The 27,942-nt window shown below is 34.2% G+C and overlaps 1 protein-coding gene across 3 annotated transcripts in view; it reads right to left on the bottom strand.

The window, feature by feature from the left end:
• Positions 1-27,942, bottom strand: part of LRP1B (LDL receptor related protein 1B) — a 1,899,539-nt gene that overhangs the window by 82,562 nt on the left and 1,789,035 nt on the right. For all 3 annotated transcript variants that reach the window (XM_078451331.2, XM_078451332.2, XM_078451333.2), the window contains exons 78-83: positions 23,297-23,520; positions 22,468-22,574; positions 12,232-12,348; positions 10,188-10,361; positions 8,431-8,556; positions 3,279-3,443 (exon numbers count right to left, since the gene is read on the bottom strand). In XM_078451331.2, coding sequence (XP_078307457.2) covers positions 3,279-3,443; positions 8,431-8,556; positions 10,188-10,361; positions 12,232-12,348; positions 22,468-22,574; positions 23,297-23,520 — 913 coding nt within the window. The remainder of the gene's footprint in view (positions 1-3,278; positions 3,444-8,430; positions 8,557-10,187; positions 10,362-12,231; positions 12,349-22,467; positions 22,575-23,296; positions 23,521-27,942) is intronic.

Below are 27,942 nucleotides of genomic sequence, written 5' to 3'. Positions count from 1 at the left end.
TGTCCTTGTGGATCCATTGCTGGTTGAGTAGATATTCATAGTCTGGAGTATCAAACTCTTTTTGGCTTAAATATTTCTAAAGATAAATATAAGAAAATCATCTGGTTGTAACCCAGTAATTTTTATTATCTTAATGAGAAAATTAACAAATTATAAAATCTTTATACAACTCATTTGTAAAAGAAAAGCTTCTTCCCTAAAGAAAATGGTATCTGTGTTACAAAAATACAATTACAGTGTCCTAATATCCTTTTACTTCACATTAATTCAATTTTCATTTGCATATTCAATGATGGTCCCAGTACTACAGTTTCTCCCACAACAATGGAATATACTCTACCATAAGGAGTAGCTTCTCCTAGGCAGAGTGAAAATATGTAGTAAGATCTGGTGCCTTTTTATTTCAATCAACTTGCTGAATTTTTTTTCAGAATTCTATTAAGTAGTTAGAATACCTTAATTATCAATTAGTCATAAGTTAAAAATATTTGTAGACATAAAGGCAAATTTAAAGAAATAGTAATGCTTTTACTATTAGAATGCAAATCAGAAACAGTTTGGTTCCTCTGAACTCCACTGAAAATGCTTCTTCATGTGGCTCTTTTCAGTTAGCATTATGCTAAATACTTCAAAAAATAAAATACGCAATAGAAGCAGTGAGAATTCCCAGTAAGACAGAAATTAACTGTGTAGGGGATGTGAAGATCATATGGATTAATTTTCCATTTGACTAAATTTGCATTTATTGTAGTAGAATTAAATGTGCATAAATTGCACTCTAATAGTTGCATACTGTCTTTTAGACTGATTTTTGGAATTTACAAATTATATTTTTATTATGCATTGGGGTTAATTTTTTCCCATGGGAACATGTTTTAAATATAATAGAACTAAGTAGAAAAATATGTTTTAATGTTCACTTATGCACTGTAGAAAATCCTTTTTGCAAACACAGCTATTGCGTAGTTTAATAAGAATTTCAAGTATATCTTAACATGTAGTAACCTGATATTTTCAAAGCATATTATACACTGTATTACAATACCAACAAAGTAGTTATAATTTGAGATAGGAATTATGATGCTATCAGGTGTAATGATATAGTATATTGATATTTAATTTTTTAATTTAACCTAATTTAATTTTTTAAATTTATTTATTGTGGGAGAGAGAGCTTGTGAGTGGACTAGGGGCAGAGAGAGAGAGAGAGAGGAAAGAGAGAATCCCAAGCAGGCCCCACACTGTCAGCACAGGGCCCGATGCAGGGCTCAAACCCATGAACCATGAGATTATGGTCTGAGCCAAAACCAAGAGTCAGACGCTTAACTGACTGAGCCAACCAGGTCCCCCTAATTTAATTTTCGAAAGCAAATGATGTTTAGAATTAGGCAAACTGTTTAATTAAAAAAGAACATGTAAAAGAATGAAACTGGACCATTTTCTTATACCATACACAAAAGTAAATTCAAAATGGATTAAAGATCTAAAAGTGAGACATGAAACATAAAAATCCTAGAGAAGAACACAAGCAGTACTCTATTTGTTATCAGCCACAGAAATTTCTTTCTAGATATGTGTCCTGAGGGCAGGGAAACAAAAGCAAAGATAAACTGTTGAGATTTCATCAAAATAGAAAAGCTTCTGCATATGAAGGAAACAATCAACAAAACTGAAAGGAAACCTACAGAATAGAAGAAGATATTTGCAAATGACATATCTGAGAAAGGTTAGTATCCAAAACCTATAAAGAACTTATTGAAACTCAACATCCAGGGGTGCCTGGGTGGCTCAGTCAGTTAAGTATCTGACTCTAGATTTTGACTCAGGTCATGATCTCAGTTTGTGAGTTCAAGCCCCATGTCGGGCTCTGCATTGAAAATGTGAAGCCTGCTGGGGATTCTTTCTCTCCCTCTCTCTGTCCCTCTACTGCTTGCTCTCACTCTCTCTCACAATAAATAAATAAACATTAAGAAAAAAAACCTTCCATATCCAAAAAATGAATAATCCAACTAAAAAATGGGCAGAACACATTCTTCCAAATAAGACATCAAGATGGACAACAGACACATGAAAACATGCTCAACATCACTGATCATCCGGAAAATACAAATCAAAATTACAATGAGATATTACCTTACACCTGTCAGAATGGCTAAAATCAATAACACAAAATACAAAGGTGTTGGTGAGGATGTGGAGAAAGGGTAACCCTCTTGCACTGTTGGTGAGAATGTAAACTGGTGCAGCCACTCTGGAAAACAGTTTCTCAAAAAGTTGAATATAGAACTACCCTACAATACAGCAATTGCACTACTGGATATTTCCCCAAAGAATAGAAAATTACTAATTCAAAGGGATACATGCACCCCAATGTATTATCTACAATATTATCTACAGTATTATCTACAATAGGAGTATTATCTACACTAGGCAAATTATGAAAACAGCCCAAATGCCCATCGACTGATGAATGGATAAAGAAGATGTAATATACACACACAATGAAATATTACTCAGCCACAAAAAGAATGAAATTTTGCCATTTGCAACAACATGGGTGGAGGTAGAGAGTACTATGCTAAGTGAAAGAAGTCAGTCCAAGAAAGATAAATACCGTATGAGTTCACTCATATGTAGAATTTAAGAAACAAAACAAAGGAGCAAAGGGGGGGGGGGGGAGAGGGAGAGGTAAATCAAGAAAAAGCTATTATCTATAAAGGACAAACTGATGGTTACCAGAGGGGAGGTGAATGGAAGGTGGAATAGGCATGGGGATTAAGGAGGGCACTTGTTGAGATGAGCACCATGTGTTATATGGAAGTGTTGAATCACTATTTTGTACACCTGAATGCTAACTAACTGGAATTTAAGTAAATTAAAAAAAAATCTCTACCTTGAAAAATCAAAATTAAATAAAATTAAAATAAAGAAGAACAGATTTTGGAGACAAACATATAAGGCTTATAAAACTGGTGTTACTTAATCATTCTAAGCCAGCATCAGAATATCTATGAACACTGAGCCCTGATACATGGCAGGCACTCAACACGTGATAATGATCAGTACCATTGCTAATTTTGTGACTAGAACTTCACTAATGAATTTAGAACAAACGCTACTGATTGTGGTGAATTAACAATTATATTTAACTTGTGTTTATGTATTCTTTATTAAGACATCAGGAATTATATCTGTACCATTAAGTATTTTCTTTATGTTTTTCACATATAAGGAAAAATGCAAATTATTTTAATATACAGTGACATTCACATATTTACCCAGTGTTGATGGCATACAAGTTCCTCCATTTTGACAGTAGTTGCTACAGTGATTGACTTCACATCTGTCTCCTGAATAACTAGGCCAACAGTGACATCTCAAATCACCCTTCTCATTTAAAAGGCATCTTCCTCCATTTTCACAAGTCAGTTTGCATGAATCATCTGGTTGTAAGAAGAAATGTACAAATTAGCATGCTATTCAATGGATGGTAGAGTAAGGACAATTTAAATAAATAAAAATTAAATATTAGGATCTACTTTTTTAAATAAAATTCTCCAAATAAATACCTCTACTATAAAAGTAGAAGAAACAAAATAGTATAAACACTATCTGAAAACAGAGAAATAGATGTTAACCACTATTGAAGGTTGAATACAAATATTGAATTAACTGTTATCCTTCAGGCGTAAAGAATTATCAATCGTTTCTTATATCTATTAAAACTCTAACAAAACAAACTGAAACTTCCTAAAAATATAATATTTTATAAGCAATGCATTTTCTTTGTGATATAAGCAAACATGGCCTATTTTTAGGACTATTTGATATTTAAACAAACTAAAATATGTAGGATAAATTTAGAGTATATATACATATGTATATATATATATACACACACATATAATTTGTGGTCTAGAAAAACATTTAAATGAAAGTATATTCTTTGATATACATCCTTATTAACTATGTATAAACAACTTAAAACTAAAAGTCACTTAGATTTGGTGAAAGAGGTTGATAAAACAGTGTCAGAAACATTTCCATATGTAAAATTTCCATATGGAAAATGATTAGGCACCGTCTGTCTACTTAATACATTTTGGTTGAGGATAAGAAAGGATAGTCATTCCCTTGGGTTGCAAAATTATTTTTAAAAATATGATGAGTCTGATTTATGATAAGATTTGGTTTGGAATAATTTTTCAGGTTATTTTTCTATGTGTGCTAACATGGCCTTGCTCCATTAGAAACACTGCTTTACTTAGGGCAGGCCATAATGCCCAATGGAACACAAATGATTGAGAATACTGTAAGAAGCATTCGGCTCTAGAATATGTCTTCTACTAGAGTCATGCCTCTTTTATAGTGAAGTAAGGTCAAATCAAAATAGCCTGTATTCCTTATTCAAGATATATTGGCCCATACATAGTAGAAGCTTTAATGTATCACTGCAATAATCATAAAAGCACCGTAAAGAACCTCAGTGACTTCAAATTAAAAAAAAAGAAGATTCAAATATCATATCCATTGTCATCAATAGAGACTATTTATCAGCTGTACTAGACAATTCTGAGACTTGCCTCATTGTAAAGCAAAGAGTTTAATATAGAGGTTGAGTTCTCAAGAAAGATCTAGAATGGAATTATAGGCTTTCTTAGTTTAAAATTCACCCAAACATTTCTAATTCATTCAGCATAAAAGATCCTAATTGGAGCTGTGAATGTAAACAGTGAAGATAAATATTTAAGGCATTATGATCACAGTTAAGATTATTATGTGGGGAGTTCATTTTCACCTGTAAATGTTCTAAGTGAACTACATAGATATTCAAAATCTAGGGGTGCCTGGGTGGCTCAGTCTGTTAAGCATCCGATTTCAGCTCAGGTCATGATCTCACAGTTCATGAGTTCAAGCCCCACTTTGGGCTCTGTGCTGACAGCTCAGAGGCTGCAGACTACTTCGGATTCTGTGTCTCCCTCTCTCTCTCTTCCCCTTCCCTGCTTACACTCTGTCTCTCTCTCTCAAAAATAAATAAACATTAAAAAATTAAAAAAAAAAGCCGAAATCTCTACATGTTAGGACAAGTGCATTTCTACAATGGGCCTCGTAGGCAACAGAAATTTTAAAATATAACACTGTTTGATGAAATAGAAGTGGAGTTTCAAAACCTAACTGTAATAGTTTTATAATGAAAAAGAAGGCTGCTTTTGCCAATAACTAAATCACCCCTAGAAGCCAAGCTCCAGCAATTATAATCAACTATAGGAAAGAGCAGGTGAATACTTTTCCAAGAATGAGTAGCATTTGAATTTCAAATTTCTTACATGAAGATTAAAAATATTCAGTGTCTCATCATTTAACAATAGCAGCTAGAGAAAGACAAGTAATTATAAGGAGCAGAAAACTTGGCTGTATCAAATGTTAATGTCAGGAAAAAATTAATTGGCATTTATCTACACCAATCAATAATTCTGAAATCTCCTTATTTATATTCTTAACTGAGGTGGTCCAAGCTGTCTGCTACCAAGACTCATATGCATAGAGGCCAATATGAATATTTTTAACACTCTGATTATTTAAAATGTAAGATTTTCTTTTAAATTACAAAATGAGCTTTTAGGAGGTACCTGGAATCATGTCTTTCAATCAGATCTGAAAGAGTAAAACTGAAATTTCTTAAAAAGTTTTAGATCTTGAATAAGTGCATAGTTAGACAAACATGCTTTCTCATTCTAAACATAAAACTATAAAATTTGGTGATGTAATATAGCGAAAAACCTGCTTCATTTTCCTACCTACTTCATGATAGATTTATCTTAGAGTGCTGTGTGCCTACTTTTTGCAAAGCATGGTACTAGGCAGTTTATATATGTCCTTTCCAGTATTTTCAGTGACTCTGGATGTGGAAAATACAGGTGACATAGAGGCACTGGGGTGTGCTGTGTGACAGTTAAGAGTGTAGAATGCCTAGGTTCACCTTGGGATGACAATCAACTGAGCCTCTCCATGTTTTAGTTTCCTAATCTATAAAAATAGGGGGTAATGATAATACTATCATTGGGGATCTCGGGGGAATTAAATACAATAATATACATATACTTACATTGTGCTTTGCTCATAAACCTTAAAAATATTTATTATTACTACAACTAGTAGTAATATTTATTGTTAATCTAATTTTATACAGGAGAAATGGAGACTAAGGGAAGGCAGGGTCACATAAATTAGTTAAGTGATAGATCTTGGCCTAAAACAAAGCTCGACCTCAGATCTACCCCAGGCCAACCTCTTCCTGTATATTTGTTGGCTTACTGGATAAATAAACGTGGATTATTAGATAAATTATTTACACTAAGCAAAGAAGAAAAAAGGAGTGTTATGTAGAAGAGATATTAATGTCGAGTTATATAGGGAAAACAGCAAAAAGTATAGGCAACTTGACCATAAAAACAACACTGATAACATCTGAATCGATGTAAAAGTCACATTGGTGGCATTAGTAGAATACTTCTGTGCAGAATCTTAATCTCTCTCTGAGGGGTCTCTAATACAGGTAGACACAGTACATAGGGGGCACCTGTGAGATCATTGGTTAAGAGTGTATGTGGAACTAGTAAAAATGTGGCACATCCCCTCACAAGGATAGACTGATATTTAAAAAAAAATCTATTTCTGAGAGGTTAAAGAGAAATATGTGGCGACACATAGTTTACCTACGTGACCATGTCAGAGCAGCTAGTGAAAAATGTACCTAATAACATTTGAAAATGTTCATGTAATTCTCTTACTTGACCATCACAGTTGAGATCACAGCTACTCTGGTTGGAAAGATAATCAATAAAAAGAAAGGGTGCATTCTAGTGCCAGTGACAGCTTCCTTTTCAAGAACTGGCACTAAAGTACTCATCCAAAATACCAATCATGACTTACAATTAGCTCTCTGTTAAGAAAGTTCTAACCTTGCCACCCACAACAGTACTTCACACATGCTACACCCTAACTAAAATAAATGACTCACTATTTTCTTTACATGCCTTATTTTCATGACTTTTCAGTTCCTCTGTCTTAATGTTCTGATCCCTCATTCCCACTTAATCTGAATCCCATCTGTCTTTACAGACCTTGTTCTAAGGTCATATTCTACAGAAAACTGTAATCGATTCTCTAACTGGATGATCATCTGAATTCTCACAGTAGTTTTAACTCTGTCTCTTCTGTACCATGTATCTCAATTGACGCAAACATCTATCTATTCATCATTTCACCTTTACATCCTCTTCAGCTTTGCATATCCAATGCTTAAAGAATATATATTAAATGAAAGAGCTGTGATAGTTTTAGACACTTACAGTATCGTAAAGGTAAAAGTCTTCCGATTGTATGTAACTCCCAGGAGACAACAATGAGAACATGATATGGGTGTAGACATGTTTACTAAGGGCAAAGGCACAGTGTTTACGTGAGGAGTTCCAACAGAGAAAAATATAGCAGGTAGAAAACCCTGCTATGAAGAGATCCTAAGTGTATCTCAGTGGAAAATGTTGTGATCCTCAAGGGATTTTGGAGCCCTATATTTTTGTCTGTGTCATAAAATATACTGAGTGTTAATTTTCTTTTCACTTAATAGCAATTTGTTTTTCCATTATGGTTAATGTCTTGATTATGAGGGAACTTAACGTCAGTTTACCTGGATAACTGAGAGACATCTCTTCAATACTATTTTGGTTTTTGATTTTTGTTATTTTATTTTTGATTTTTTGCTATTTATTACTTATAAGCATCTGAAATAATGTTTCACTTTTTAAAATGTTTGCTTTAATGTTAATGTAGCTTCTAAAATATGAGTTCTAAGACTGAATAAATCTTGTCAGTTTTGTTTCAAAATTAGTCCTTAGTTTCTAAATTAGTGTTATGTTTTGCTCATAAGCCCTCAAAATATTTATTAGTATTATTAGTAGTATGTATTGTGAATCAAATTTTACACGGAAGAGACTACAACTTCATTTCTTATCCTCAGTTTGTAAATTAGTGTTTGGTGCATGGAAGTTGTTCACCATGAATCTGATGAATGAATAAACCTTAAAATGGCTGGGTTTAACCTAATAACAAAATGGCATCCTGGGAAATATCATAATCCTCGCTGGTAAAAGAGCTATATAAAAGTATCTTGATTTGGCATTTGACTTCAAAGTTCTTAATCTAGTCTTAAATGTATAGCAAGTGCTCCGTGCAGCTCTGTGAATAAATGAGGAATAAATTGATAGAAAGTCATCATCAGAGAGAGTAGTTTACATAGGCATTCCAGAACCAATGATATGAAGGCAGCTATACTGATGATTGAGTAGCTAATTCTGTTCAGTTTCAATAGCTGTGAAAATTTATCATACAAATTAATTCATTATTTACAGAATAATAAAGTTTACCTACCTAACAGGCTGTCATCATTGCAAGTACCATTAATCAAGTATTTTCCTTCTGGGCACACACAGGTGGCTCCAAAAGGATTCAGCAAACACAGGAAGTCACACACTAAGTCCAAGCATGGATTGGGTACTGATTAAAACAAAAGAAAACAAAGAAATTCATAACTATAAGTACAATAGGCTTCAAAAATGTAAAATTTAACAAGGTGAAAGGATGCAGTAGCAATGTTGAAAAGACATCCTATCAAATTGCTTTTGGGTGTATGTCCTTTCAATGTTACCATTCTCCTTTATACGTAAAGAGAAAGTGTTAACCAACATCCATCCATAATTTACCCTGATTTACATTTCTTCTCTCCCAAGAGAGAAGAAAGTATTCAAATATATGCTTTGTCACTCTTCCATCTGACGTATTTTTGGTAAAAGAGTTGCTCTGAGATACTGAAGTACAGTTTGGGTCTACGTAAAACAAATCCAGCCAACCGAAGTCTTGAGGGACCTAATACTCATTTTAGATAGCTTCAGAACTGCTGAACAGACAGAAACAACTTCCCCCTTGTACTTACAAAGACTTATAACCCATATGTACTTGTTCAAAACACAAACAGAGGATATGACTTTTTTTTTCCTCAACACCACATTTAACATGGTTTCCTTTACATCAGGTTGAAGTTTATGTGCATGTAAATGTCTGCCACATTTATTTTTGTCTAAATTTCTCACCAATTAGCATCTTCTGCAGTCATAACTTACTCCACAGCTCTCCTTAGAGGATCTGTCGTTAGAATGACTATAAAAATGGCTTTCACTCTGTTAGAACCACTACTCAAACACCTATTATACTTAGGGCAGAGTTTTATTTGTTTATGTAGTTTTTACGAAGGTGGTAATATTTGACTATGAATAAGAATCAAACAGAACTAGAGAATGATAGAGAGTGTACTCATATTCACCTTGGAACTAAATATGTCAGATCACAGGTAAAAAGCAATAAAACCTTGGATAGCATTTCAGAAAGTTCTTAGGGGGCTATGTACTATTTTAATCTGTTTCTAGAACTGATTTAGATAATTACCAATTGTTGCCTTTCCAGATAATTGTACCGAATGAGGTAAATATCTTTTTATTTGCCATAAACATTATCAACAAATCTTACACAGTTTCTTGAAGTGTAAACTCATACATAAAGACATTATTTCAGCCACTTTTTTTTTTCTACTTTGTTCTTCAATATATTTGGTAGTTGTGTTTGGAACATATCTTTCAAGATAATTACATCAACCATTTACCTATTCCTTTCTAGGAGGGAAAGTAACAATAAAAAAGTCACAATGAGAGAAAATATAACCCTTGAAAGCAGTACCCCTAGGATGATTTTAAAGATGGAATGTTGATGTTATGATTGTTATTGGTTATCAGTAACAAGAGTCAAAATGGCTAATGATGTATTTCACTACTTGCATGGTTTATATATAGACTCACAGGTTTTATTATGACTTTTAGAAAAATAGAAGGAAACTTTTGTTTTAAATAACCAAGTCAATTCTAATTTCAAGGAAACACAGTCCAACACAAAATAAACTTTTGTACCATTTATATCTTCACTGTAGTGATTTAAAACATTTAGTGACTTCAAAATTAAAGTTACTTAACTCTTGGGATTAAGACATTAAAAGAGTTAAAATATTTTAAAATACTGTCTTCTGAGAGTCATATGGAAAAAAATTCACCAGTATCAAAAACAGTATAAAATATACTTACAGTCTAGCTGTTTATAGCGATGAGATATCAAAACACCTTTCGTTTTATCAACACCTAAAGCTAGGTACTCTACTGAACCATGGCCAAATTTTTGTACTCGAAATACACCATTTTTAGGTCCTGCTCCATATATATAATCTTCAAAGATATCAATCCTATGTGGATGTAACAAACCTAGAATTTTTAAAAGATAGAGTTATAAAAGTTGCAATGTAAATAAATGCTTGGACTTAACACCAATTTTATTTAAGATCATGTAGAAAATCTTATTACTGTGGTTTAAAAAAATTTCAGAATTATAATGTTTTTACTATTAGCTGAAAAGTTGTCATAATTAATTTCTTTGCAGTAGGAATATATGAGATACTAAACACATCACTCACAACATAAAAAAAAAAAACATTTCTATCATCACTTTAACCATCTGCAGCCCCACAAAGCATTTGCTGGGGGCTTACTATATGCAGAGTCATCTCTCTGTACAGTTTGCAGACAAAAGAAAAGCTACAGGCCAGCCTTATCCATTGTACACAATTAGGAAGCTCACAAAATTCTGAATTTGTGTTCTAGATCAACTTAATGATCAAATTAGATTGCCTGAATGACAAAAAGAAAAGAAGAGAAAAAGGCATTACTATTGTTGTTTTGAAATGGGATCAAGAAAAGAACCTGGCAAATAGCAATGGTGCACATGACGAGTGTGGCTAACAATAATAGAGGGCATCATTTTTCCCATTGTAAGAAATAACTGTTATTTTAAGAGGTTTTATGAAAAGAATTAATCTAACTTTTGATACTGAAATTTATAACAAGCAAAATGACATTTATATTTTAATTATTATCTAGAGGCTGTAAAACATAAAATGCTTTTTTAAAAACTTATATATGCTACTTCAATGTACTTAAGCTGTAAAGGTCAACTTTATTGTAATCAGGTGTAATATGGAATTTTTTTGTCTGTCTAGGGCTATCACAGAAAAAACACACATTAGGCAAAGGCACAATGAAAGTTCAATTTAATTATTTTTCTTTCAACTTCTCTGCTTTTGTTAAAAAAACCAAGAAGCAGAACTATATTCAGTATATGTAATATATACATATAAAAACTTCAAGTCCATATGATAAACAATTTGTGGTAAATAAGAGAAGAAGTTGTGGTGGATAAGGGAAAAATAAACCAGAAGGGAAATAAATTAAATTCACCAGAAAGAACTGAGATTGCCGGGCAAAGAAAGTGGGAGAAAAAAAAGAATAAAATATAGGAGGTAGTCACAGAGGCGGGAATAAGAAAGGGTACCACAAAAGAAGAGCACAGGTAGATTCTGCACTCACTGGAGGTAGAGGTAAGTTATTTTTACACACTGCTTTTCTCTTGAATGCAATAATTGTTACAGTGATGCTTTATTATATACAATCATTCATTTTTAAAAGGCATTTTATTTTAATTCTTTTTTGAGAGAGAGGGTGCAAGTGAGCGAGGGGCAGACAGAGAAAGACTCCCACAAGGGGGAGAGAGAGAGAGAGAGAGAGAGAGAGAGAGAAGGAGAAGTGGAGTTCCCCCTGGGCTCAAGTTCACCCAAAGTGGGGCACGAGCTCACCTGATGTGGGATTCGAACATACAAACTGTGAGATCATTACCTGAGTCAAAGTCAGAGGCTTAACGATTAAGGCACCCAGGTGCCCTACAATAATTCATTTCTGCTTGCTGTCACTGCAATTTGAAATAAAAACTTGTGTTCAGAGGCACTAATGTTGATTAACTCAAGTGTTCTGCCCAGAATGTAATATCTACAGAAGGAACAGAATGAGTATTTTCTGAATCTGAGAAGCAATGGACCATGTTTGTCCTAGGCTAAGTTCTTCTGGCCTGGCCTCTTTGTTCTTCTACTGGGAATAAAAGTTTTAATCCATAGTAAGAGCAACAACTTGTAAGGAAAAAGAAATTGAGGAAACTCAGAACGTAAACCTTTCATATTTATATTTACATATCAGTACTTAATATACTCAATAATAATTAAAGACAAAACAAAAGCACTTCACAAACCTTGTTTGCTGCTGACAGAGACTACTGAATCAGAGCCATCATACAGAACACTGCCAATAACAGAAAGCTCAAGGTCAGCCCAGTATATTCGTTCACTAAAATGATCCACAGCCAGACCTACAAAATCAATACATAAGGATAAATAAACAAAAATAAATGTGAAATTATTTAAAATTATATTTCTGCTTCTTAATATATAATTATGATGGATATTTTTCTTCATATATCAAAGAAATTACCCAGTCTACATTATGGTACTATAGAAATTAGAAAAAAAAATGAATAACTAATCTTTATCTGAATTAAATGTGGATAGCTTACCTAGAATTTAATTAGCTATAGTAAAAATTTTCCTTCCTATATGAAAAGTTACCCTAAATATCCTTCATTTCCACACTTACTGGTTTCCTAATTATGGCTATTTTCTAAAAAAACCTTTTCCATATTTTAGTTTTTATCTTTTTAGTATATACAGAATTAACTAATCATTTAAACCACTTATCTAACCTTTATTTAAAATAACTCAGGGTGTGGGGCTCCTGGGTTGCTCAGTCGGTTAATCATCTGAATTTGGCTCAGGTCATGATTTGTTAGTTCAAGCCCCAGGTTGGTCTCAGGCTCAGAGCCTGGAGCCTGCTTTGAATTCTATGTCTCCCTCTCTCTCTGCCCCTGCCTCTCTCTCTCTCTCAAAAATAAATAAACATTAATTTTTTTAATTTAAAATAATTCAGTGTAATTAGTTATATTTTGGATATCCTCATGAAGGTATGTTTCTCAAATATAAAAGGTTCATGGGCTTAATCATAAGACATTTTCACCCATTAGGAGTTGGCCTATGGTATTGTGAGACACCTGTGTGCATACTAAAGTTTAAACTGACTGAAGATTGATGGTTATAGTAGAGAAGAATGAATGACAAATTCCGTAATTAAGGTTCTAGTTGTGCTTACACTTTTTCACTCGAATCATTAATTTTCTTTGGGACTGCTTGTCTTTATTTTTATCATCAGTATCTGTTAGTGAATAACAATCGACTAAAATAAGATGTGGTAAAAAATAATGTTTTTTCTACTTATTCAGGTTTTTGTTTTTTTATTTCATAATGTTACTGGAGTCCAGACAGTATCATCTTGCAAAAATATCGACAGAATGCTTTCTGTCTTAAGTAAACTTCCTTCAATATAGAACAGTAAGATCTATAACATATAAATTGTACAGTTAGTCTTCACTGTTATAGATATTTAATTTTTGTGACTAGTCTGTATATATATGATGTATTAAATTATAAAAACTGTACAATGAAACTAAAATACCTTTGGCAGCTGAAAGTTAGATAGCTTTCTTAATCAGAACATTCAATAAATGAGATACACTTCAATGGCAATGCAACTGAATGAAAGGTATTGTTGAATTTGTGGTAATTGGATTCCTCTGTAGACAGTCCAAGAATTAACAATCAGAGTGAAAAATAAACAAATAAACTCATGGTGAAGATAATTCAAGAATATTTTTTTAGTTGTTTGTAGATCTAGCCCGAATGTAATCAAATCAAATATAAATATTGCTTCTTGAGTATAATATAAAGATGTACTATGCCCAATCAGTCTCTAAGAAATGACTTAGCAATTAAAACAAGTGGCCCATGTTTTACTAGTTTCTACTCGATGACTGATTTGCTATTTGGAGTCATGTTGGAAGTTATGATTTTGCTTCTTCATGTATAACTATGGGCGACATGAACCATAAAATGACCCAGTTTCCTTCTGCCACCATTATATTTCAGAACAGTTGTCTAAGAAGGATTAAAAGACTTTTTTCTTTCTCTTTCACCAATGTGATACAATAAAGAAGTAGATTTTCAAAAGCTGTCCCCACAATTGTCCTTCACTTTTGGATATTAAATTTGTTAATATCCAATTTGTTAACTGTGGGAAAGACAACAAAGGGTGTGTAATACAGTCTAATTACCAATATTATTGCTTCAGATTCAGCAGCAGTAAGACAGTTTTCAAAAGTATCATATATTGCATTGTTAGTCTAGGCTTGTCCAAGACAAACCCATCTTTATCAGCTCTGGTCACATATTGTGCTATTGGATGGAATTACATCTAGATAAAAATTATATAACAAAGCTTTCAGATGAGTGGGATTTATATTCCAAAAAATCCACAAATCGATGATTTTGATTTTTCCTTAAGCCCTTTAATAAAAGAGATAGTCTTTTAAATTAAAAAGTTAATAAAGGAATCAACTAACTTTTCTTGTTATAGACATGAGAGTGAAGTTTATATGAAAGAACAAGTTCATTTCTATCTTTAAAATATCACATCTCCTTTTTGTCTTTAATAAAGTACTGATAATAAAACAGAAAAAAAATCAATTCCCAAGAAAGTCATTTTTATCTGAACTGGGAATGATGGATATTTGCAACCAAGTCTGTGTAAGTACAGAAAATTTAAAATAAAATGTCACTTTGTTCTAATCAAGTATTATGGAACCACAATTTGGAAGGCTTTTAAAAGATAAAGACATGGGCTCACTAAGTTTTACGAATATATGATAAAGGCCCTATTCATATAGTCATTTTCTTAACTTCTCCCATGATGTCAAGACTATTATTACATTTTAGGGATTTTTGAATCTCACTTTTGTTGAACTCTGAAAATTTCCAAGACCTTCCCACTAGTTCCTCTATATCCACTATGGTCTTAAAAAAAAAGAAAGAAAGAAAAGAAAAAGAAAATGGAAATGGTCAAAGCAAAATCTTATGAGAACCGACAATACCAATGGGATATTTGAGAAGACTTGAAGAAAGTAATAAATTAAAATCACTGTGTTCTCAGAAATAGAGAAAAAGATTACATACATTCTGCGTTAAAGGAAAGTCAACATTTGTAAGTTAGTACTAACCAGCAAGTGTGCACTACCATATTCTTGATTTAAGAGGTGATAAAAAGGGTTCAAAAACTGAAAATATTTACCACTATGTGAAATTTATTTTTTAATTGTTAAAACTATTTTTTGAGATAGATTTCTTACTTCCAGTCTTAGATTCCAAACTAAAGTTACAAACACATGCGAGCGCGTGCGCGTGCACGCGCGTGCGCACACACACACACACACACACACACACACACACACCCTTATCTGAGTGTGAGTAAAATAAATGCATCAAGGAATTCCAAAATAGTCCTAAGTTCTATCCATTTTATTTAATTATATACCTTTTGTTGTATAATAGAAAATAATTTACAGATTGAATGAATAATTATAACTAGTTCAGGGCCAGTGTGTAATTCTTTAATTTCTCAGAAACTGTCATGATTTGGGGGAAGCTAAAGGCAACATAAATAAGCTTCTAGGTATCAAATAATATGTATCTAAATAAAAAACATGTAATCTTACATGCCTTTTTACTGGAGGGAGAGCTGGAAAGTATCCTCCCTGACACATCATTCATTAACCCAATATATATTCATAAGACACCTCCCTTGTACTATACACTGTCAGGTACTAGGTATGTAGCAAAGAACAAAACGGATCATGTTCCTACTCTCATGGAGTATGAAGTTCAACTACCACACAATTGACTGAATCAGAAGATAGATTATGTCCTTTGTTGTTAATATTGTGCCTAATAAAATAAGACAAGTGTGTCGTTTGTTAAAAGAGGCCATAAAACCACACCATGGGTTAGAATGTTAAAAATTGTAGGCATTCATCTCTTCATTCATTCAATACATAATTATTCTTAAGCACACACTAATTACGGACACTGTAATATTCTTCAATGTGCATAGGAATACTGGTAATAATTTTGATTTAAGTTATTTATGGTCTGATTAGGTGGGTACACAGAATATACATTAAAGAGTTCACGTTCTACTGTATCATTAAAGTAGTAGATGATGAAGTATCAACTATGGAGATAACGAGTGCTATGAAAGCCCAAAGAATTGACGTATTCCCATCATGATTTTGTAAAGTATATAATGGTAGGGCTGGTAGTGAGCAAATACAGGTCTAGCTAAGTGGTGGGCTAACTGTTCAATTGGATTGTACAATTCTAACCCTGGAATACACAGGGGTTACCTAAAGGGATAGAGATAAGCTCACATCTATTCTATTGCTGTTCGATCCTGCAGATATCCTGTGTACCCTATTAAAGTACAGATATGAACAAATGTACTACATCTCAGTGCATGCATTCATTCATGGATTCATAAAGGAAAGGTAGCATTTCCAATAAACCCAAAATGTAAAGAACAACATGTTGCACTTGGAGGGTAACAGAGGTATTATTATAGTTACTGATTTCAATATAATAACCTTGGAGTCAGGGCAAATATTTAGAAACATATGTCAAGAAAAAAAGAGAGAGAAAAAATAGGTACAAACAAGTCTTGAGATGTTTCTGGGAAGACAAATAATGAACTTACTTCCACAGAGGAATATCTCATAGGGTACACATGCCTCTCTCCATATAATGTGTACATATACATAATAGATGCAGAACAATGACTTATTGCCAACTTTTCATTATACCTTTCTAGTAATATGCTGTTTATGAAACCTAATTATCTATTATTTCCTAAAGATCTCATGAGATTTGTTCTTGATTCATTTTTATATCAATAACATTTAGCATGACAATACTCAAGAGTTATTAATCCCTGTAAAGATAACATTTGAGATGTTTCTGCCTGACAGAATAAAATCCTGCCTATGAATACAAAACCAGCATTTCCAATATTAAGAAAGCCACTTATGAAGCAGGTGGGCATGAAGTAAAGTAATAGGTTTTTATATGTGGCTTGTGGATTTTTAAAAATCTTACAGAATTCAAATTGATATGCCATAAGAAAATGAATCAAATTAACAAAATATACTAAATGACATTTTTAAATGAATAAAAATAATTATCAGTGTTAGGAAATTATGATGGATGTTACATAGAATACATATATAAGGTTTTAGCATATATTTGCTTTAAGTGTATTTATTTATTTTGAGAGAGAGGGAGACAGAGAGGGAGAAAGAGAATCCCAAGCAGGCTCCGTGCCATCGGCACAGAGCCCCACACAGGGATCGATCTCATGAATCCTGAGATCATGACCTAAGATGAAATCAAGAGGTAGATGCTTAACCGACTGAGCCACCCAGCACCCCTAGCATATGATTGTTTTTATAATTATTCTTAGCCTCTTAGATATTCAGGGAATTATATTCATCAATTTACATCGATTTACATCTGATTTAAATTGTTATGAATTCTCTATAAGGTAGGTATTATCATCTACATTTTACAAATGAGAAATTTGATGCTCAAAACTTTATGCAGGCTGCTCAGTTTTAACTCAAGCCTATATAAATGGCAGACTTAAGCTCTTTCTGCTGCTGTATATTTTCTTTGTGCAAGTCATTATAGTATGCCCAATAAGGTGTACCGTAGTTCTTTTGAGACTCTTCCTGCAGCTTTTGTGATTCTGAATCCAGTTGTTTTGCTCCAGTTGCGCAAACATCTTTGCAGTCTTCAGTTCTGACTGTGACTCTTCTAAATATAAGCATCTCACAAAATTCTACCCTAAGAAGACGCTTTGTTTCCCCCTCTCTTGTTCATCTGAACAACCCCAGCAACTTTAATCATCAGCTTTCTTTGCTAATTCCCCAAACTTTAAGTTTAAACTCCAAGCTTTAATCTGTAGAACTAAAATTTTCAGTTATCTGTGAGATATCTCCATCTGACTGATTCACCTGGGGCCATAACCACACCTGCAACATTTGCCGGTGATTGACAGCAACACACAGTCTGTTCAAGTGCCACCTTCTCAAAGTTCTACTCTAAAGACATACTAGTGTCACACTGCAAACTTCCCTCCACCATTTCTGACCCTTCTTACTCTATTTTCACTCTTTTTTTCCATAGCACTAAACACCTCACAACTTTATAATTTACTTTTTAAAATATGGTTTTGCCTCATAACCACTAGAAGAATAGGGATCTGTATGTTCACTCCTGTATTCCAAATGCCTAAAATTATCTCTGACACACAGTAGGCACACACACAAAATTAGTTGAATGAGTGAGTAAACAGCTTTCAAGAGTCTACTCCTGTTAAGTGGAGCAGAAGTTTTCAAAGCAGACTTACTGAGAAGAAAACTCGCACATGCCCAATCACATGGAGTCAAAAGCCTCACACCAACTTCTTTCTTGATATGTCTCTGATGTCTGATTAGAGCTGGTTATCTACTTAACATGAAGCAATGGCATTTGTCTTGGTCTCTGAGATCCTGCCTAGGCTGACCCCTACCCATCTCTCTAATCCTTGTCTCATGCTATTTTCTAATTTGTTTACTATGCTCTTTGGCTTTCCTACCTTCAGGTCTCTGTCCCATTCTTTGCTTCGTGTTGCAACATCATCCCATTTTTTTCTACCCCTTCACATAGTTTAGCAATTAATCTTAACAATCAGCACCTTGGAAAGCCTTTCCTCTCCACTATAATTAAAGTGACACCTGCTGCATGGTGCACCCCCTCCTATCAGATGTGCACACACACAGTTTGGTTTTTGTTTTTATGGTCCCCCATATTAGAATTTAAGCTCTGTGAGTGTAGGGATCCATATATCCCATATAATATATCTGATTACCGATAGTATCTGGCATATAGCGAGCGTCCAATTTTTTTAATGTTTATTTATTTTTGAGAGAGTGTGCATACATACACATACACACATACACTCACACACACACACACACACACACACACACACACACAAGTTGGGGAAGGGCAGAGAGAAGGAAAGCAAGAATTTCAAGCAGGTTTCATGCTGTCTACACAGAGCCTGATGGTGGGGCTCAATCCCACGAACCATGAGATCATGACCTGGGACAAAATCAAAAGTTGGATGCTCAACCAACTGATACACCCAGGCAACCCGAGCATCCAATATTTTTTAATTTAAGGAGGAATGGATGAAGAAAGGAAATAAGAAGATGTTTAATTTATTGAATTTTAACCTCTCTTTGAGATATTTCTTATCTCTACCTCTATTCTCATATGTATTTCATAAATTCTATGCTTACTCTGCTTTCCCTTCTGTATGCATTCTCCCCTTCTCACCTGTTACCATTCTAGTTGTGCCACTCTCTGCTCTCATTAGGACCATTCAATGGATTTTTAGCTGGTCTCATAGCTCTCTATCTATTCACTCCATTGGCACAATGATACCAAAGCAAGAAGACCTACCTTATTCACATCACTACTTGAATCAAAATTGTACAGCGGTTTATTATTGACTAAAAAATCACATCAAAACACTTTGGTATTTAAAGCTCTCTATTCTCAGTTCATGTTACATTACCTATCCCATCCCCTTCTAGGTGATTCATGACTTCAAATATCATAGAACATACCATGTGCTTCACATTGCAGCCCCTGGCTCAGAGTGCTATGTCATTTAATAAATACAACAATATCATAAGTTAGTCATAATCCCTCCTTGGTTTGTTAATGGTAAAAATCGAACTTTGAAGATAGTAAGTTCCTTTCTGAGATCTCACAGGTGGTACATAATCCCCTGGGATCAACACCGGTATATTTGACTTAAAAGAACACCTTTATAAAAACTATACCATGGTGAGTTATCTGTCCACCTTTCAAATGTCCACCTATCCTTCAAGCACGTGTTTAAATGACACCTTTCACATAGTTTTCCAGTATTAGATATAATTTCTCTTGCCTTTGCACTCCCATGATATCATAAGGCATGTAACAATTCTCCCATTGTGCCAAAACTTCAAACTTCAAAACTTTAGTGCATGCCTCATTTTTTTCCCTTAAATATCAACTCCATGAGAAAAGGGAGTATGCCATGTTCATCATTAAACTACCCATAGTGCTGGGCAGAGTGGTCACCACATGAAAAATGTTCATTTGCACTTCACCCACTGTAGGGGATGCTGTGGTGGCCAGCTCAGATTTCCTTTAGTAGGTAGGGATACCTCTCCACTATCCACTGTTTGCAGCTAGGGAATCACACTTGCCCTCCTTCCCCAGAGATTTGTGCTCAACTGTCTGCAGCAGTCTGGATTGGGAAGTTTGAGTCCAAAGGCCAACCAAAGACTGATGGATCATATAAAAGCTGACTCCTTCCCTGTCATGGGATCTATGCTCCAAGGCACATCCCCGTGGCTGAAGCCAAAATTAGAGTTTACCTGAGACATAGTCTTTTTCTCTCTCCATATTTTACAGACATCTCCTGAATAGCACTCCCCTCATAAATAACCTTTAGAAGAATTCCTGTCTCAGGCTCCTTCCTAAGAACCCTGTGACAGGCAATTCTATAAACTGCTGCCAGAAACATTCCTTAATATGAAAATCATGTCTCACATACTATGATTATGTAAGTTGTTAACATCACAGAACTTAAAAAAAAATAATTTTGGAACTTTTCTATATGTCCAAAATTAGTTAGAAATAAAAAGTTAAGACAATTAAGGTTCTTTAAAAAATGAAAACAGCGTATGATAATATTATGCCATTTGCCTCTCCAGTAGCCTTCCATGCCTCCCCTTAAAACTGGAATAAAATCCAGTCCTTAACAGTGTGTTCTAGGTCCTACATGACCTTCACCTGGCCACCTGGGCACCCACACTTCTACCACTTTCCTGAGCTGCTCGAATGTTTCTAGGCATACTAACATTCTTGCTGTTTTTGACAAATGTTAAGCTCATCCTTAACTCTTAACTTGATTTTCACTCTGTTTGGAAAGCTCTTTGCTTACATATTCACATTAGCCTGCTACTTCTATGAAGTTCCCTTCTCAAATATCACCTTTCTAAGATGGCTTTTCTGATAATCCTGATCAAAATAGTGTTCCCCCATAAGTGCCCATTCTTTTCTATATGGCACTTATTAGTATCTGACATGACTTATGTTGTATATTCTATCCTCTGGAGGAAGGAAAGTTCATGAGAGTTGGTATTTTCAACTTCACAAGAGTAAGGACTTGTCTTCAGCATCTGGAAAAATTTCTCCTGCCAGATGGGTGTTCAATTAGTACTTGTTAAACCAGTGAATGGAGACACACTTATGTAAATGAACTAAATCCCAAAGATTGCTCCTTCCCATAAAGAGTAAAAACAATCTAGTTGAAGGAAAAATCACACAGCACATTAAAAGTTAATAAGAATATAAGTGCCGGGCCACCTCAGTGGCTCAGCCAGTTAATCGTCCCGCTTCAGCTCAGGTCACGATCTCACAGTCTGTGAGTCTGAGCTTCATGTCGGACTCTGTGCTGACAACTCAGACCCTGGAGCCTACTCCAGATTCCATGTCTCCCTCTCTCTTTCTGCCCTACCCCCATAACACACTCTCTCTTTCTCAAAGTAAACATTAAAAAAATGAATATAAGTGCCAAATATAAATAAAATTTCAATTATATAAGATACTACAAAGCATAATGATTAAATAATATGTGATAGAGAAAATGTATTCTCTCCTTTGGGATAGAGTAGGCAGGAAGCGTTGCATGTGGCATGAAATCCTTGGGGTTCCTTGCAGTTCTGAAAGTGTTTTATTGAGGAAGTGTTAAAGTTAGATGTTATAAGGTGGGTAAGATTCAGCTGGATGCACAAAAGTCAGAAGGGCAGGTGGGGAGGCAAATGGAATGGGAGAAAAACAGGGAGGCAGGAAAAACACCTGAGTTCTTGAGCAGTCCTGAGAGTACAGAGAGTCTGGAGCATAGCTTAGATGACACAACTGGGAAAGCTATTGAAGTCTGATTAAAAAGGGCTGTGAATGAAAGGGCCAGGAATCATCAAATCTTCCTCTTAAAAATTATTTATGTTTTCCCACCTTTTTGTCCATTTAGCTTCTGATCCTCTAGAAATAGTACCATCTACCCCAACATCATTAACTTATATCGGTAAAAACACCCTATTACACTGTAAACTGTTGAAATTCTATGCGTGTGAAATCCTACAAACGGCCTTACAACTTAGGCAATTTTCAAATAACATCCCTGTAATATCACTGGCAGTATGATAAGGCCTTGACTTTCAAGTTGGCAAAATACAACATGAAATGTTAATGACTTTCATAAAGCCATACTATAAATTATTTTATGTGCTTGTAAAAATGATTATATTGCCAACAAAAGTGCAAAGTCTTGTTACACTAATATGCCGAGCATATTGCTCCGCATTCTAGACCGTGTCAGCAACACATCATACCTGTGGGTCTTTGCAAATTCTTTTGTACTAAAATCCTTCTCAGAGTGCCATCCATGGCTGCTTCTTCTATGTGGGAGTGGTCCCCAACGACAGTCCAGTACATCATCCTGAAGAGATAGGTCAAGTTGGTTAGGTTGGAGTGCCGTTACAACCCAACTCTGCTCCCAAACACAATGTCTCTTCAGACTGTGTGCACCAGAATCACCCCAGAGTCCCTGAAAAAGCAGATTTTGGGGCCCAATTCTAAATCTACGGACTCACAAACTCCAATAGAGAGTGGGTAGTAATTAGGAGTTTTATTTAACATTTCTCTATTTTCTTTTTGGTCATTGCCTATAAATGAAAAAGTAAAAGAGTTAAGAAAGGGGCAATTCAAGAAAAGGAAAGGAAATATTTGTGTTAAAATTATTTAGATTTGTTTGCACATACACCTTCATTTTTTATTGTCACAAATAGCCAAAATACTAATACTCTTACACTTAATATGTTCAATATTATGTTTAATATCTTCAAAATTTAATTTTAGGTTAACAATATTGGTTATGTGTGTATTGCAACAATGCACCTGCAACGTACACATAAGACACATACACATACACACATAGAATGTATAATGGTGCAACCTCTCAGGAAAACATATATTTTGTGCCACCATTTGGTACGAAAAGCACATGCTTTTGTACATAAATAGAGGGATTTTTAGAAGTCTTGTGAATCTATTATATGTTGAACACTTATTACAGAAAGAAAACTACAGTAGACAGGTGGGAAAATCTCTAAAAATGGATACACATATCAAGAAGAATAAATAACCAACTCATTAACCTACCCTCTTTTAGGATTTACAGCAATAGCATAGGGTTCTCCAGCCATGTTTGTTAAGAGTCTGGTGCAGTTGGGGCCATTGAGCTGCCCTACGTTGATAGAGTACCTCAGACTAGTCCAGTGAGTGGTATAGTAACTGAACCAGTGCATTCTAGAATGATCAGTCCAATAAATATTTCCAGCAACCCAGTCAACTGCTATGTCCCTGGGCCTTTTAAATTCAGGACACTAAAAGAAAACAAAGCAAAAAACAGTATTTTCAAAAGCAAAGCAGGGGCGGGGTGTTCTGTATTTATACATTGATATTGTATAGGAATAATGTTTAACATGGTCAGGTGTTATTACACAGGGTTTTTAAATAACTAAATACTTCATTTTTTTTCTTAATTTTTATAAATATCATAATTTCACAAATCTTAAGTGCACAATTCACTGGAGTTCAACCTATGACTGCCCTTGTATAACCACAATCTAGAATATTTCTACAATTGTAGAAGGTTCACCTGTGACTTCTTCTGGTCAGTATTCCTCTGTGACTAACAATAATTCTGATATCTAACAAAATAAAATGCCTTAAACAAATCCATATAAATAGCATCACACTGTTCTATTCCTGGCTTATTTTACTCAACAGTGTATCCATGAAATTCATCCAAATTGTTGTGCATGTGAATTATTAATACATTTTTATTGATGGGTAATATTTCACTTTGTGAATATACCATAAATTGTTCACCATTTTACTGATGATGTCCATTTGGATTATTTGTACTTTTAGGCCGTTACAACCAAAGTCATGAATATTCTTGTACTGTCTTTTGGTGGACACAAAGCATCCATTTATGTTGAGTTTTTAACAAGGAATAGAACTGCTGAGTCTTATAGTATACATATGCTTAGCTTGGATAGATACTGCTAGCTTTTTTTTCAAAGAGTTTGTACCAATATACACTCTTTTCAGCAATTTAAGGAAGGCCCAGTTGTTCTGTATGCTCCTCCATACAATTTGATATAAAAATTGAAAAAGAATATTAGTGCAGATACACATGTAGAAAGATACTATATTTGAACATATTTTAAGAAAAATTCCAATCTCTGCCATTTATATTAAATTTATTAGCTTGGATTTTCTGCTTAATATTGTATTATTGAATTATTGGGAGACAAAAAGTAAGAGAGTTCATTGCGAATAGACAGCAAGAAAAATAACATATGCTCTGTGCCCTTCAATTAACTTGATCACTTCGAGTAGGAACTAGTGTCATAATTAATTTTACATGGCCAGGTTTATTGTGCATAACCAAAAATGAGAAAGGATTCCCAGGGGTATTATATCAAGAATAGAAACAATTATTTGAAGGTGATTATAGCTACACATGTATTCAATGTGTAAGAGCTTAATTAGGACCTGCAACCAGTGGAAATATGTTTTTAACACATAATAGTTTCTTGTGTGAATTACTAGTGAACAGATTTTACTGAAGGAGGAAGTGGATTTGGATTAAAAGAAGAGAAACTAAACTTCTCAAAAAGAACATGAGATGCCAAGAAACAGGAATTGCAAGCCACTGTCTGCTGTATGATTACTGGCATCTCAAGGAAGGAAATACGGCCTGAACTAAACACAGAACCCATACAGATTTCTAATGACCTTTATTATCAGACTTTCCACCTTTTGATTTAAAAGCTGAAATCATGAAATTTATAGTAACCTATTTCTCAACTGTAACAATAAATACTATCCTTCTACCCAGTGATAGCCCAGTGCTGTTAACTGAAAAGCACTCTGTAATACCATATGCTTTAGAAAACTGTATACATAATACTCATAGGTGGGTAGAATATAAATATTTGTCCTAGCCAAACCACTAGATTATTTTCAAATGTTCCAGTATCATTTAAATTAACTGTAATGCTTTTTTCTTTTCTGGCTTGGCAGCATTTAAGAATAAACACATCAACAAATGGCATGGGCATGTCAGTGTAAGTCACAAATTTATAAATATGAGAGACAGTGGAAAAATAACCATTATAAGCTGTTTAGAATCTGCTGGAGTATATTTGCCATTTTCTAGCACTAGTAAAGCAAAACTTCAGCATGAAAAACATATGATATTGGTTGTCTAGCACGAGCATAGAAAAATACTTAGTTTCCTTTTATCAGATGTAAATATATACACATGATTTTCTGTCCTTACAGTATCCTTGCTAAAATAGGACATATTTCATGCAAAGTTACACCTTTTTGAATTCAGGATTTTTATTTTTTTTTTACTCATTCTCAAAAAAGTCTGATTATCTTTCCATTCTACACTTCTAAATCTGGACTGCAGGCAATTAAAAATCCAAAGTCTTAATTTTCATAGAACACCCATAAGTTTGATTAAGTGATACTTTGTCAGGTAAGCAGGCTCATGAAGAATCTACTAATGGCAAATTGTAGAGGGATAAATAAAATTTATGTCACATTACCAGGGTAAGGAATATGGCTTAGGGAATGGGAAAAATGTTACTTTTCAATGCTAAGCACAAGAGATACTGATGGAGATATTTAAATGTATACATTTATTCTCTGGGTCCCTGATCAAAGAATCCTTAATTTCATTCCAGTATCAACTAAAGTAATTAGAATATGGGGTAAAGGATGTCACACCCAGTAAATTCAACATATGGTCATAAATTATCAGTACAATATGATTCCAGAGAATAATGGCATCAAGGTGAAGATGCTACCAGATATTCATCTTCATTGACTCCTAACATACTGAATGCTCAATGATTCTCAGCACTGAAGAGAGCAGAACTGAATAGAAAAAGAACAATAACAAAAAGAAAGCAATAGGATGGTCCTATTGTCAAGGAAACTTAAGCCCAAATGAGGAAATCACCCTTCATAATGAGTTCCATGTGAATGAAGTAATCCCTCTTTATTGCTCAGTTTGACCAGGATTGTGAATAGTATTAGCCATATAAAAAGGATTCTGATACTAAATGGATATTGGCTGCGAAGTGGGAGTAGAAATTCCTGTTGGATCTTGATATAATAAACAAACAATTTGTGGAGAGGTTCAAAACCAAACAGGTGAATACAAAAAGTGGCCAAACACAGTAAAAGTAAATTTAGGTTCTGGGAGTGGAATGGAGTCTGACATGGGAAAACAGAATGGGAAAGCTAAGCCATTTGCTTCCAAAGAGGCTCAAAACAAACCAAACCAAACAAACAAACATCAGATTCAAAAGAAGAAAAAAATATAAAACTTTCATAGCCCCTTTGGCTGGCTCACTAGATACATAGCCCTGTGAGCTAGAGGCACTCAAGAAATATGTCCTATTTAAAATGAGACTGCAGAGACATGTGGTTACCCTGACAACAAAAGGCGTTGCTCATATTGTTGCACAAAGTGGAAGACACATTTTGACTGCTTTCTCCAGACAGATGATTTCATTCCTAATAAGCTCTCTAAATACAGAGCCAAAGTTTTGAGGCCTAAGGCATTCTTCCGTGTAGAGATATATTAGTCCAATGAATGAAACACTTAAATCTTACAGAAAAATTGGCAGCTTGATTGTAACAAAATTAGAGGTTACTACTTTAAACTACTCATCCTTTACAGCTGTGGATGGTAAGGTACTGTCATGATTCCAGCTTCAGTAAACTAAAGATTAGAAACCACAGTGGGCGTGGGGGGTGGGGGGGCGCCTGGGTAGCTCACTCTGTTGAGCCAAATCTGACTCGATTTGGGCTCAGGCCATGATCTCGTGGTTTGTAAGATCAAGCCCCGCATCTGGCTCTGTACTGACAACATGGAGCCTGCTCTCTCCCTCTCTCTCTGCCCCTCCCCCAGCACTTGCACACACAGTCTTTCTGTCTCAAAATAAATAAATAAACCTTAAAAAAAAGAAGTCACTGGAGACATCTGATTTAAATCAAGGAAAGAGGAAAACTTATGAAATGGGACTTCAAGCATTTGAACCATGGAAATACTGTCTTCTTCTTAAAAAATTCCTATAGTTAGCAATACTTTAAGAAAATACAGTTAACACAAGGATAGATCACAGTAGTCACATATTTTGGCTGTGATGTTTTCTTCTGAGAAAAGAAAATCGGGTTCATTTTACTAAAGTTAATTATCCTGGAATATAACGCTATTAAAACAAAGATGTAAAGCTGCTCTAGGTGTGTGTGTGTGTGTGGTGTTTACCATACTAAGTGAAAAGTGCCTTTACATTTTTGGTCCACAATATACAAATCAGATTAAATTCTCAAAAACCAGGATATAGCAGTAAAATAATGACTATGAAAATTCTAAACATTATTAAATTACATGGCTTAATACTATTATAAAATATGTGTATATATATTATTTCTATCTAGAAGCTCATAGCAATGGGGAAATCTAAAAGAACCCAAAAAAAGTTATATTTGGAGTTAGAATGTCTAAGAGTTCCAAAAACACGTCAGGAAGGAAATTCCTAGCTTCTATCTAAAATTTATTCTGAACAATAGATTTTTTCAATCTGAATAATTTTAAAGCTATATTATCTATATTAAGACTGTATCACCTTAAAAGGCACACTATAGGCACAAACTCCTACTGGGGGAAAAGGAACTAAATAAAAGTATGTAATTCTCAGACAATTTCCCAAAAG

This window comes from Panthera onca, chromosome C1 (assembly GCF_046562875.1).
Source record: "Panthera onca isolate mPanOnc1 chromosome C1, mPanOnc1 haplotype 2, whole genome shotgun sequence".
Classification (NCBI taxonomy): Eukaryota; Metazoa; Chordata; class Mammalia; order Carnivora; family Felidae; genus Panthera; species Panthera onca.
Note: the sequence above shows the minus strand (reverse complement) of the source record. Positions and strands in the feature narration are given on the sequence as shown.